General features: G+C 51.9%; 1 protein-coding gene across 5 annotated transcripts in view; it reads right to left on the bottom strand.

Annotated features, from left to right (window-relative positions):
• OGDH (oxoglutarate dehydrogenase) overlaps nucleotides 1–12562 on the bottom strand; it is a 66235-nt gene that overhangs the window by 9144 nt on the left and 44529 nt on the right. For all 5 annotated transcript variants that reach the window (XM_086697177.1, XM_086697174.1, XM_086697178.1 and 2 more), the window contains 5 exons: nucleotides 10883–11037; nucleotides 10624–10770; nucleotides 10347–10437; nucleotides 9797–9976; nucleotides 6671–6799 (listed from right to left, as the gene is read on the bottom strand). In XM_086697177.1, coding sequence (XP_086553303.1) covers nucleotides 6671–6799; nucleotides 9797–9976; nucleotides 10347–10437; nucleotides 10624–10770; nucleotides 10883–11037 — 702 coding nt within the window. The remainder of the gene's footprint in view (nucleotides 1–6670; nucleotides 6800–9796; nucleotides 9977–10346; nucleotides 10438–10623; nucleotides 10771–10882; nucleotides 11038–12562) is intronic.

Raw genomic sequence — 12562 nt, forward strand, 5'->3', positions numbered from 1 at the left:
CCAGCTCCCCATTGATCTAGGGATGGAAATTTTCATGTCTGGTCTTGTTGCATTAGCGATGTCTTTAAAGACATCGTGAGGGCACCAGTGGGAAGACCCCACTGACTGGAACTGCTGGTGTGAGAGCCAGAGACCCTGAGGTCAGCCCTGGCTGGAGCCCTGTCTCCCTCAGCCCTGCGGCTGGTCCCCAGCTGGAACAGAGCTGGTTGCTGAAGTTCTTCCTGTCACTCCACCGAGACCTGATTTCTGGTTGTTAGCACCCATGGTGCCGACTCTGCTGTCACATTCTTGCTGTGTGAATCATTCGCTCACAGGAAAGGAGTCCTCATGCTTCCTGGGTCTTCTATCTTCTGGGCTACACGGGCCCAGCTTCCTGGGAGGGTAGTTTCCAGACACCGCCATCCTAGGACACTCTCCCCTGGATCTGGCCTCAGGTAGGTGCAACCAGGATGCTTAGCTTTCTGTCACAAGAAGTCTGACACACCCAAGGCCTACCTGTACCGTTTTTGTGTAACGTGATTCTTAAATCGGAATGTTATTAAATGTTTCTATTGCAGAGAAGGAGGGTTTCACCTCAGTGATTTAAGAAACCAGGAAGAGAGGCTACATTAAATCCAAAGCAAATAGAAGGAAAGGAACAACAAAGAGCAGAAATCAATGAACTAGAAAAACAGGAAAATACAGAAAATGCAATGAAGCCAAAGCTGTCCCTTTGGAAACAACAACCAATCTACAGCCACAGCAATTGAAAACAAAAAGAGAAAAGACACGAATTATCAATATCAGGAATGAGATAAGGGATTCCAGGACAGATGCTAATAACAGAACATCACAAACTCTAAGGACACAAATTGTAATTGTACGACTTACATGAAAGAAATTACCATAGCTCACTCAAGAACAAACAGACCTGAAGAGTCTTATGTATACTAAAGAAATGGAATTTATACTTAAAAGAAATGTTCTCATAGGGACTTGCACTTCTGGAAGATGAAGGAGGTGAACCTTTCCCTATTCTTCCTACCAAGGACAACGGAAGCCCCAGGACATTATCTGTAGAGTAAACATGAAACTCTGAAGGTAGACAGAAGTCAGACTAGCCAGGGACCATAGGGCCTGAGGAGTGACTCAATGACAGGTCCCAGGACGTCTCCTCCTATACCCTGGGCTGGGTGCTGGAGCAGGTTGCTCGGCAACGCCAGCAGGGGGCGCCTGGGTGGCTCAGTTGGGTAAGTGTCAGCCTTCTTGGTTTTGGCTCAGGTATGATCTGACGGTTCATGGGTTCGAGCCCCTCGCTGGGCTCTGTGTTGGCAGTGCAGAGTGTGCTTGGGATCCTCTCTCTCTTTCACTCTCTGCTCCTCCCTTGCTTGCACGGTCTCTTGTCTCAAAATAAATAAACTAACACCAGCAGGCACAGGCAGGAAAGCCAGAGGACCAAGACACTATTAGACAATCGTCACCCTGCTGCAGCCAGCCCACAGAAAACACCGTGGCCCTTCCCCACCCCCACCCAAGATGCCTAGGAGGTGAGCCTCACAGAAGATTTAAGTAAGATCGGAGTCTCACAACACAATGCTCAAAACATCCCAATGTCATTTGAAAACCAGTGGAATGTTACACCAACACCTGGGAAAACCTCATGGAGTGAGAGAAAGCAATCAGCAGTCAGCAGCACGATGACACACGTTAGAATCACCTCACAAAGACATCACAAAAGATGTCAGGAAAACACTTTGATGAAATTACGAACATGCCTGGCACACGTGAAAAAAATAAAAGCTCTCAGCAAAGACACAGGAGACATAAAGAGAACTAAGAGGAAGTTTAGAACTGAAAAGTAAAGGAAATTGGGGGAAAACGCTGAATGGAGGTCTGTATAGTGGAACAGGGCAGAGAGGAAAGAATCAGTGACCTTGGGATCACCCCAAATCTCAAGAAATAGAGACTGAAGGGCACCATGAACAAAGCCTCAGGAAATGTGGGGTCTAACAACGTGTCTGATGTTGGTGCCGCTGGAGACCCAGAAAGAGGGGTGGGGCTTAATAAATGTCTGAAGTAAGAGACACTGTCTGCAGAAATAAATATAAAAGAGGGGGTGAGAGATCTGTCCTCTGGAAACTGAGGACATTCTGATGAAAGAAACTGATTATGACACAAATAGATATACCATGCTCATGGATTGGCAAAATAAATATTAAAAATGCCCAAACTGCCCAAAGCCACCTACAAATTTAATTCAATCCCTATAGAAATACCAGTGACATTTTTCACAGAAATAGAGCAACCAATCCTAAAATTTATATGGAACTACAAGACCACGAAGAGCCAAAACAGTACTGAGAAGGAAGAACCAAGCTAGAGGTGCCACATTTCCTGATTTCAAATGATACTACAAAGTGTAATGATCAAAACAGTGGTCCTGTCATAAAAACAGACACATAGACCAATGACAGAATGGAGAGCCCAGAAATAAACCCACACCTCTATGGTCAATTAAGTTATGACAAAGGAGCCAAAAATATACAATGAGGAAAGGACAGTCTTTTCAACAAACGGCATTGGGAAAACTGGACGGCTACATGCAAAAGAATGAAACCAGACCACATTCTTCCATCACACACAAAATAAACTCAAAACAAAGACTTGAATGTAAGGCCTGAAAACCATAAAACTCCTGGAAGAAAACACAGGCTGCAAGCTCTTGGATGTTAGTCTTAGTGACTTTTTGGAAATGACACCAAAAGCAAAGAAAACAAAAGCAAAAATCAACAAGTGGGGCTCTATCAAACTAAAAGTTTCTGCACAGCGAAGGAAACCATTACCACAATGAGAAGGCAGCCATGGAATGGGAGAAAATATTTGCAAACTGTATATCAAATTGTATATATGGGATTCATACTCCAAATACATTAAGAACTGATACAACTCAGCAAAAAACAATCCAATTAAAAAACAGGCAGAGGATCTAAACAGATATTTCCCCAAAGAAGACATCCAGATGCCAACAGACACATGAAAACATGCTCCATATCACTCATCATCAGGGAAATATAAATCAAAACCACAATGAGATACCACCTCACACCTGTCTGAATGGCGAAAATCAACAACTCAGGAAGCAACAGGTGTTGGCGAGGATGCAGAGAAAGGGGAGCCCTCGTTCACTGCTGGTGGGAACGCAGACTGGTGCAGTCACTCCGGAAAACAATACAGAGGTTCCTCAGAAAGTTAACAATGGAACTACCTTATGACCCAGTAATTCCACTTCTGGGTATTTATCTGAAGAAAACAAAATCACTAATTCAAAAAGATACATGTACCCCTATGTTTACTGCAGATTTATTTACAATAGCCAAGACACGTAAACAATCCAGGTAGCCATCAACGGATGAATGGATAAAGAAGATGTAATATATATACAATGGAAAATTATTAGGAAATCAAAGAAGGAGGGGCGCCTGGGTGGCTCTGTCGGTTAAGCGTCCCGCTTTGGCTCAGGTCATGATCTCGAGGTTCATGAATTTGAGCTCTGCATCAGGCTCTGTGCTGTCAGCACAGAGCCTGCTTCCTATCCTCTGATCCTCTGCCCATCCTCGTCTCTCTGCCCTTCCCCTCCTTCTCTCAAAAATAAATAAACATAAAAAAAACCCCAAAAACAAATCAAAGAAAGAAATCTTGTCATCTGTGACAACACGCATGGACCTTGAGGGCATTTCGCTAAGTGAAATAAGTTGAAGACAAATACTGTATGAACTCCTTTGTATGCGGAATTTAAAACCAAACCCAAACTCATAGAGAACGTTTTGGTGGTTGCCAGAGGTGGGAGTGGGGAGGAGCATGGGTAAAAGGAGTGAAAGTGGTTTGGAAAAAAAGATACGTTTGAAAATTCCCCAAATTTGTCAAAAGATACAAATCTACAGATTCAAGCAGCTGAATGATGCCAAGTCACGTGGGTGGGGGAAAGACGGTCTTCTTCACAGGTGGTGAGGTGTAAGGCAAGCCCCCCCTCCTTGCCTCACACCCAAAAGTTAACTCCAGGGGGTCACAGACATAAGAGCTTAGAGGGAAACAAAGGAGGAAAAGTACAAAACGTTTGTTCGGGCTTCAAAAAACAACTCAAGAAAGTGAAAAAGCCATAAAGTAAGAGGAAACATTTGCAAATCATTTATCTGATAAAGGGCTTGTATCCACAATATATGAAGAATTCTCACAACTCATAACAAAGAATCCAATTTACAAATGGGCAGAAAATCTTTGTGGATATTTCTCCAAAGATCTACCAATGGCCAATAAACACATGTGAAAATGCTCAACATCGTCAGTCATTAGGGAAATGCAAAAACCAGTTCACACCCTCTTTGATGGCTGAGACAGAAGGGAGACAGTAAGAAGTGTGAGAGAAGACCTGGGAAAGTGGGAGCCCTCAGACACTGCAGACATGGGGGGAATGGCGGCCTCTTGGGAAAACAGTCTGTGGGGTCCTCCAGAGGGTACTCAGAGCTACCATGTGACCCCACAACCCCGCTCCTGGTACGTGCCACACAGAAGCCTGCACCCGGAGCAGCATTATGTGTATAGCCAGGAGGTACGAACGGTCCAAATGTCCATCAACAGACACGTGGGTGGACAGCACTTGACAAAGCCACAGGATAGCCATCCATGGCCATCACAAGGATGAAGTCCTGACTATGATGTGGCTAATGGCTGTGTAGGCCTGGGGAGCACGGGGGGCAAGCATGTGACAGCTAAGAGACACAGAGTTTCTTCAGACGACGTGATGCTCTACAAGAGTGAGGACACCAGAAGCCGCTGTCCGTTGTGGGAATCCCAGCTCAGTAAAGCTGCTGAGACAGAGAAAACGTGGAGCAAAGCCCCAACAGGGTGGACGGGAAGAAATCAGGTGCCATGCAGTCGAGCCCTGAACGCAAAGACAAGGGAAAGGCCTTCCCATGGCCAGCACTCTGGGCCACCAAGCCTCCTGCCGGCAAATTCCACTCAGTGTTTATAGAGGAAGTTAACACCCACTCTACACAGGCTTTTCCAGAAAACAGAAGACGAGGGAGAAGTTCCCAGCTTACTTTATGAGGCTAGTGCTACCCTGGACAGCCAGACCAGGCTGACACGGCCAGAACAACACAGAACCACGTGGTGTGTGAGCGGACACAAGAGTCCCACGCTCAGAGTGGATTCACTGTCTGCAAACCAGTTGACCATCTTCAGAGACGCAGAAAAGCATCTGCTAAGAAACACCAGCCCCTTGTGATAAATACTGCCTACAAACTGGGAACCGCCTGCAAAGGCACGGACAGAAAACCCACTGCAAGCACCACACTTAGCGGCCAAGACTGAGCGCTTTTGTCCTAAATGGGGAACAAGGAAGGGACGTCTTCCCTCCCCCCTCCACGCTCTGCTTACATCCTGGCCGCACAACAGGAAAGAGAAACACGAGGTGTTTATGTATGTAGGTTGGACATGAAGAAACAAAACTGTCGCCAAGACAGGACTGTTAATACAGAAATTCCAAACTATCACAAAAAAATTAGTAAAAGCGAGTGTAATAAAGTTGTGGGATAAAAAACGCAAAACTGAACTCTATTTCTATATCCTAGTAACACCTGGATAGTAAAGTGTTTAAAAAGTACCTTTTATGATAGCCCCCAAACAGTGAAATATTTAGGTGTCTCACAAAACACGTGCAGGATCTATACTTGGAGGATTACAAAATACCTAGACAGAAATTAAAAAGAATCAAAATAATGGAGAGATTTACATATTCTCAGATCAGAAGGCTCAATGTTGTTGCAGCTGTGGCCCCTCCCTAGCGGACATACCTGCCAGCGCACTTCTAATCACAATACCAGAGCTTTGTGGAAACTGACAAGCTGCTTCTACAGTTTGGATGAAAAGGCTACCAACTTAGAAAAGCCAGAACAATGTGAAGAAAGAAGGAAGCCGGAGGACTCCCACGGCGGCCTCCAGACACACAGCAGAGCTACGTCATCAACGCGGTGTCAGCAGAAGGGACACATGCACATCAGTAGAAAAGAACAGAGGCAGAACACACCTGCAGTCACGTGGTCAATTCATTTGACAGTCCTTTCCACAGACTGTACCGGAACAAGTGGATATCTACACCCACCTCGAAACTCCAAATACATCACAGACTACACCCTATAGAAAAGATGAAACTGTAAAACTTCCAGATGGGGGAAAATCTTTGTGACCTTGGCAAGGCAAAGTTTCTTTAGATCTGACATCAAAAACATGATCCAGGGGCGCCTGGGTGGCTCAGTCGGTTGAGCGTCTGACTTTGGCTCAGGTCATGCTTTCACAGTTCATGGATTTGAGCCCAGCGTCAGCTCTGTGCTTTTGGTGCAGGGTCCTTGGTCCCCCCTCCCCTTCCCCTGCTTGCGCCCTCTCTCTCAAAAATAAACAAACATTAAAAAAAAAAAAAAAAGAAAAAAGACAATGCATTGTCCACATTCTTATAAAAAGACATGTATTTTTATAATCAGAAAAGAGCAACTATGCTAAAAAACTGACACACGCCACCCTAGGTAAGACTAATATGAGCACAAGGGCCCTTGGGAGGGTGTGACCACAAACCCGATGCTGTGGCCTCAGTGGTCTCTGCCACCAAGATGCAGAGGCTGCCTGGAGCCCGGGTTACCTGGTTGTTGACGACCACGTGGACGGTGCCGTGAGTTGTGTAGGACGGCAGGTCGCTCAGATGGAAGGTCTCATACACGATGCCCTGGCCGGCGAAGGCAGCATCTCCATGCAGAAGGATGGACATGACCTATACACGTGCAGAGAACACCCCAAATCTGACAGAGCCCCGACCACCACGTCCACAAGGCACCCCAGAGACAGTCACTTGTCTGCTTTCCCAAAAATAATGTTTAAAAAAAAAATTTTTTTTAAACGTTTATTTATTTTCGAGACACAGAGACAGAGCGTGAGCACGGGAGGGGCAGAAAGAGAGAAGGAGACACAGAATCCAAAGCAGGCACCAGGCTCTGAGCTGTCAGCACAGAGCCTGATGTGGGGCTGGAACTCACGAACCGAACCGTGAGATCATGACCTTAGCCAGTCAGTGGCTCAAATGACTGAGCCACCCAGGCACTCCTCAAAATAACGTGTTTTTTTTTTTTTTTTAAATTTTTTTTCAACATTTATTTATTTTTGGGACAGAGAGAGACAGAGCATGAACGGGGGAGGGGCAGAGAGAGAGGGAGACACAGAATCGGAAACAGGCTCCAGGCTCTGAGCCATCAGCCCAGAGCCCGACGCGGGGCTCGAACTCATGGACCGCGAGATCGTGACCTGGCTGAAGTCTGACGCTTAACCGACTGCGCCACCCAGGCGCCCCAAAATAACGTGTTTTGAGACCATTTCAGACTTAGAAGAAGTGGCAGAACACAAGACCCCCTAGACTCCTGCCAGTGTGTCTGCCCTGCATCTGCATACCTGTCACAGAGCCCACGGACCCCATGCTGAGCACAGCAGGTGGGACCCTCCACCAGGGCAGCAATGCAGGCCGGGCCTCGACCGGGAGCAGCCCATTGCCCCTCCTGTGTCCACAGCCCAGACAGGCCTGGGGTTCTGGGGTGCTTCATGAACAGGCTCAGGAATGGCGCCCTCTGTGCCAGGACACCTCAGCTGTGTCCCCCATTCACCCAGCCGTGTCCCCCGTTCATCCAACTGTGTCCCCCATTCACTCAGCATTTCCCCTGTGTCATGAGAACGGCCTCTGTGAGGACCTCAGTACCCCGCTTCTCATCAAACTCTGCCCGGCTGTGGTCGCTCCAGCGTGTGTTTGCTGGGGTTCCAGAAGAGCCTTCCCTTCTCACCCTTTACGTGTGCTACTACAGGTTCAGGAAGCCCTAGTCTGTCTGGGAAGCACCACGGGCTCAGAGCCCTAGTCTGTCCAGGAGACTGTAAACGATTAGTGTGATAGTGACTCCGTGGCACCCACCATCCCAGATTTGGCATGGGAGCCCCGTGCTGTCTGGATGGGCTCTGTGGCTCCCGCGCCTCCTGCTCTCTGTCCGGGCGAGGTTCAGCCTCACGCTGCGTGGCCCCCGCACAGCCTGGAACCACATTTCTCTGGGAGCCCGCGTCCTTGAGCAAAGCACGGGATCCAAGATTAGTATTTGCGCACAAGGGTGTCTCCTGGTGTCCGTGTCTCTGGCAGGATGGCAACACTGCCCCGCGCCCTCCTCCCTGCATGTCTGTGAGCACCTCTTGCACCATGAGACACTGTTCCTGCCGCCTCGACATATCCCCAGCACCCCTGCTCCTGACAACCTCCCGTGTGTCTGTCCTCAGTGGCAGGAAGGGAAGGTCTGCGACGTCCTTCTTGGGGACGAAATCTAGATCTATTAAACAGAACCCTGCGTGTCCTGCCTCCAGATGCTCACGAGGACAGGGGAATGGCGGACATGGTGCTAGGTTTGTGCAGGGGTCTGCTTGGTGCAGCTGGGGGGAAGGTCATGGGAGCCCTCCTCCCGTCGTGCTGTCTCTCCTGAACTGGTAAAGCCACATGGCTGTCCCAGAGGCTCCTTCGGCGTGGTGCTGCTTGCTGATGCCACAGGTGCCCAGCGTTCCTGGTGTCTGACAGCCCCCGGTGTCCCACACGGACCCTGACAGGAGCGGGTCTCAGGGCAGCCACCCCTCTACACCAGGGGCCGCTTTCCCACAAACACCCAAAGGGCCAATAGGGCCAGACTCTGCCTTGGTCACGCCTACAGAGGTTACATGACTGTTCTTAAACGCCGAGTGATGTGGTGTAACAGACCCCAGCCCGGCATCCTCAGTGGAACAGAAACTGCAGACGGTGGGGTCTAGGTTCACGGCTGAGGCGGGTGCGGGCTCACGCCTGGGCAGCAGCGCTCCCCAAGACTGGAGCCTCTCCTGGCCGCACATTGCACGGCAGGACTTATCAGTGCTGTCGCCTGGAGCACGTTAGCTGTGCCTGACAGCTTTTGCCAGTTTCCTCCCTCTCTAGGATGCTCCCAGCACTCCCACTGAGTGCTACTTTGGGGACAAACGAGGACACCACATGGAGCTTCCTGTCATCTTGCTCCCTGCTCGGCTCCCAACGCCCCAGCGAGTGTCCTAGTCCAGGACAGTGGAAATGCTGGAGGCAATGGTCATGCTGGCCTCCTCCCCATCCCTCCCCGGCCACCCTGTTCTTGCTGGTCCCAGGGGCTGCATGGGGTCCCTTTCCACCTGGAGTGTATACGGCACCGCCCAGGCCCCTAAGCCCCTGGGTGTGGCCTTCACATCCTGCCCCTTGTCTGCAGGGCATCCGTCAGCGCAGGAACCACTTTCTGTTGCCAATGCCTGGCCCAGACCCATCGCTGCTAACAACGTCCCTTGTCACCCTCTGCGTGTGGTACTAGTGAACCTATGGGATTTTGAATCACGAAACCCGGTAAATGAATGCTCGGCTCCACCTGTAATGAGCTTGACTCGTGTAAAGGTTACCCTGGGCCAGCGGCCCCCTCTGCCCTCAGTGCCCTCGACAGGCCTCTACCTTAGCCCGTCTTCATCTCCAGAGAAGGTCCTTTTTTGGAAGACCAGCTTCACCACAGATGTGATGGCAGCAGTGGCCCCTCCAGCCCAGCCCTGTGCTCACCACCTGGGAGGGAGCACTCTGAAGGCAGGCCTGGGTTACCATATACAGGTCCCTTGAGGTCCACTCAGAATACTTTGTTAAATGCCAGAAACTCGAGGTCTGAGATACGACTGGGCCTGTGAGCCCGTCCTGGCCGGCCCCCCACGGCCTTACCTTCTTGCCCTCTGTGTCCCCGCAGTAAAACTGCTCGGCCTTGGTCTTGCCCATCACCACGGGGTCTGCGGCCTCGAGGTGGGAGGGGTTGGCCACCAGTGACAGGGTGATGTTCCTGTCGGTCACGCGGTTGATGCGCCGGTGGTACATGCCCAGATGGTACTTCACGTCCCCGGAACCCTGACACACAAACAGCAGTCTTGGCTCTTGGAGGGAGGGGCTCAGGCTGCTGTGCTACATCCAGTCCTAGGACTCCCAACCTGCAAAGGTTCTTCCCAGAACGGCTCCCGCCCACGGCACCGGGAGGAGGTCCCCTGCCAAGGGGCACATCCTGGACCCCCAGCAGGAGGCCTGGGGGTTGTTGCTGGGCCTCTGACCTGTGGCCGTCCCTCTTTTCTCAGAGAGGACGGCCCCGGGCACGTCCTCTGTGAGTGGGGTGGAGTGGGGTGGAGCCCCCACCCCTGGAGGCCGTCCTGAGAAACACACGGAGAGGGGATCCCATGTGGGCTGAGCTGCGCCAGACGTTTCTGGGAGAAAGTGGGGGCCTCACCTCATCGGCAGCCTCCAGCTTTGAATCGAACTGGCAGAAGATCTGCTCCAGCTCCTTCCTGATGACATTGGCAAGCACGTTCAGCCGTCCCCTGGGACACAGAGACTGGTGAGCAGGGATCAGCTGCTCTGGGCACCTCAGGCCACGGTGTGGCAGGAGGCAGGAAGGCGGAAAACAGGCCGCTGCCCATGGGGAACACTCCACTAGCCCCTTCGGCTGCGGCCCCACATGGTCGGGGATGGGGGAGGCTCATGGGGACGGTCACCGGGGCGGGCACCTGTGAGGCATCCCCATGATCACGTAGTCCACTCCATTCTCACTGGACTTGTCGATGATGGTCTTGAGTGCAGGAATCAGTACCTCGCACCCCTCCAGACCAAAGCGCTTCTCGGACGACCACTTTCGCTGCAGGAAATCCTCAAACCTGGACAGGGACCGAGTCACCCCGAAGAGCCAGGTCACCTGGGCCAGTGCGGCTCGCAGGGCCTGCAGCCCCGCCTCCTGCAGCGACCCCCTGCCCTGAGCGCAGCCCCCACCTGGTAGACCGCACGAGCCTGGCCAGCAAGGTCCGCTTCTCCTCGTTGGTGAACTGCATGATCCCCGGTGTCTCAAACTTCTGCCGGATCCACTGGCACTGCTCCAGGTCATTGATGAACATGAACTCCACCCCGATGTGCTGACAGTACGCCATCTGCTTCACACACACACAGAACCCATCAAGGCTGCTTGCCCAGGGCCGTTGGCCGCCCACCCAGCCAGGAGGCCAGAACAGATGCAGCAGAGCCGGCTGTGACCCAGGGCAGAGACCAGGGTGGCGCCAGGCCTGGGTCCACGGCCCCCTCTTGCTGCCAGTGTGGCCGCGAGGTGCTTCCTTGGGGTCACGCTGTGCCCACTAAGCAGGGAGGGGCAGCGAGAACCATGGGGCCACAGTGCTTCCCTTTGTGGCAGGAGGACGGAGGCACCTGCCAGGGGACCAGACGATCTGGGAAGATAGCCTCCCTGAGCCCAAGGTCAGACTGTGCCTGGTGCCAAAAGAAAGAAGGGACCACACTGTTGGTAGGTGATGGAGCTCAATGGCCACCTAAGATTTGCAGGTGCTTAGGTTTTAAATTCAACTTTTAGTGACTGCCTCCTCCTGGGAAGGCCGGGTCCTACAGCAGCGTGCTTGCACACATTGCAAAGCAAAGGGCCCTGAACAGAGCGAACGCATCCCATCCACGGTGCAGACGTTGCCACTGGGAGGGAGGCCGTGTGTCCTGTGGGAAGCATGGGCTCCCTGGACAGGAAATGGTGGGGGGGACACAGGAAGGCCAGGAGGGCCCAGCCTCAGGGTGGGGGGCCTGGGCCCGGGCCCGTCTGTATCCTCCACCAGTTCAGGGTGAGAGCAAACCCCCAATCAACACATGAGCTAAAGAAGAAAGCACCTGGTGTGGCAACAGGGCGATTTTATGAACCCCAAAACGTCTCCAACAGCCACACCATCCAAGCACTCAGTACCAAGTTCTGTCTGTGCCCCATCGGTTTTTACAACAGATACGGAGCCTACTGGCACAGGGCAGGGCGGGGACATGCCCCAGGCCCTTTGATCCTGTCATCTGGAAGAGTGGGCGTCTCTGCACACTGCTCCAGGATTGTGAAACAAAGGAAGGTTTGCCCTGAACTCAAAATAACAGCCAAGCACTACACACGCCATCATGCTAGCCAGGAGGAGGACGACCTTGTCTGGGGATGAAGAGGAAGCGAGCTGGGGAGGGCCTTGGTGCTTCGGATCGGTTCATCAGCCAGGTCAATGAGGGTGTCTCAGTGATAACAGAGGGTGCAAGAAGTCCGGGGCTGGGGCTGCTGGGCCGCCCTCCCTGACTGCACGGTTAGCACTAGCTTCACGGTGCCCAGGCTGACCCACAGAACATGTAACACAGCCCAGAGTGCCTCTGAACATGAACACTCCTCCCTCAGCTTCAAAAAGGTCTTCCTGGGGTCTCAATACAATCTTCAAGGCCCAGAGAGAGGGGGAGTGAGATGGAGGGGAGGTCAGGAGTTAAGAATGGGGGGAGGGGAGAACAGGAAGGGAAAGGGGAAGGAAGGAGGGAAAGGGGAAGAGGGAGAGATGAAGAGGAAAGCAGAAGAAGGGGGGAAAGGGGACAGGGAGAGGGAAGAGGGAGGGGAAGGAGGAGGGGAGGGAGGGGAAGGAGGAGGGGAGGGAGAGAGGGGGAACA

This window comes from Puma concolor, chromosome A2 (assembly GCF_028749965.1).
Source record: "Puma concolor isolate L17-30 chromosome A2, mPumCon1.1.hap2, whole genome shotgun sequence".
NCBI classification, from domain to species: domain Eukaryota; kingdom Metazoa; phylum Chordata; class Mammalia; order Carnivora; family Felidae; genus Puma; species Puma concolor.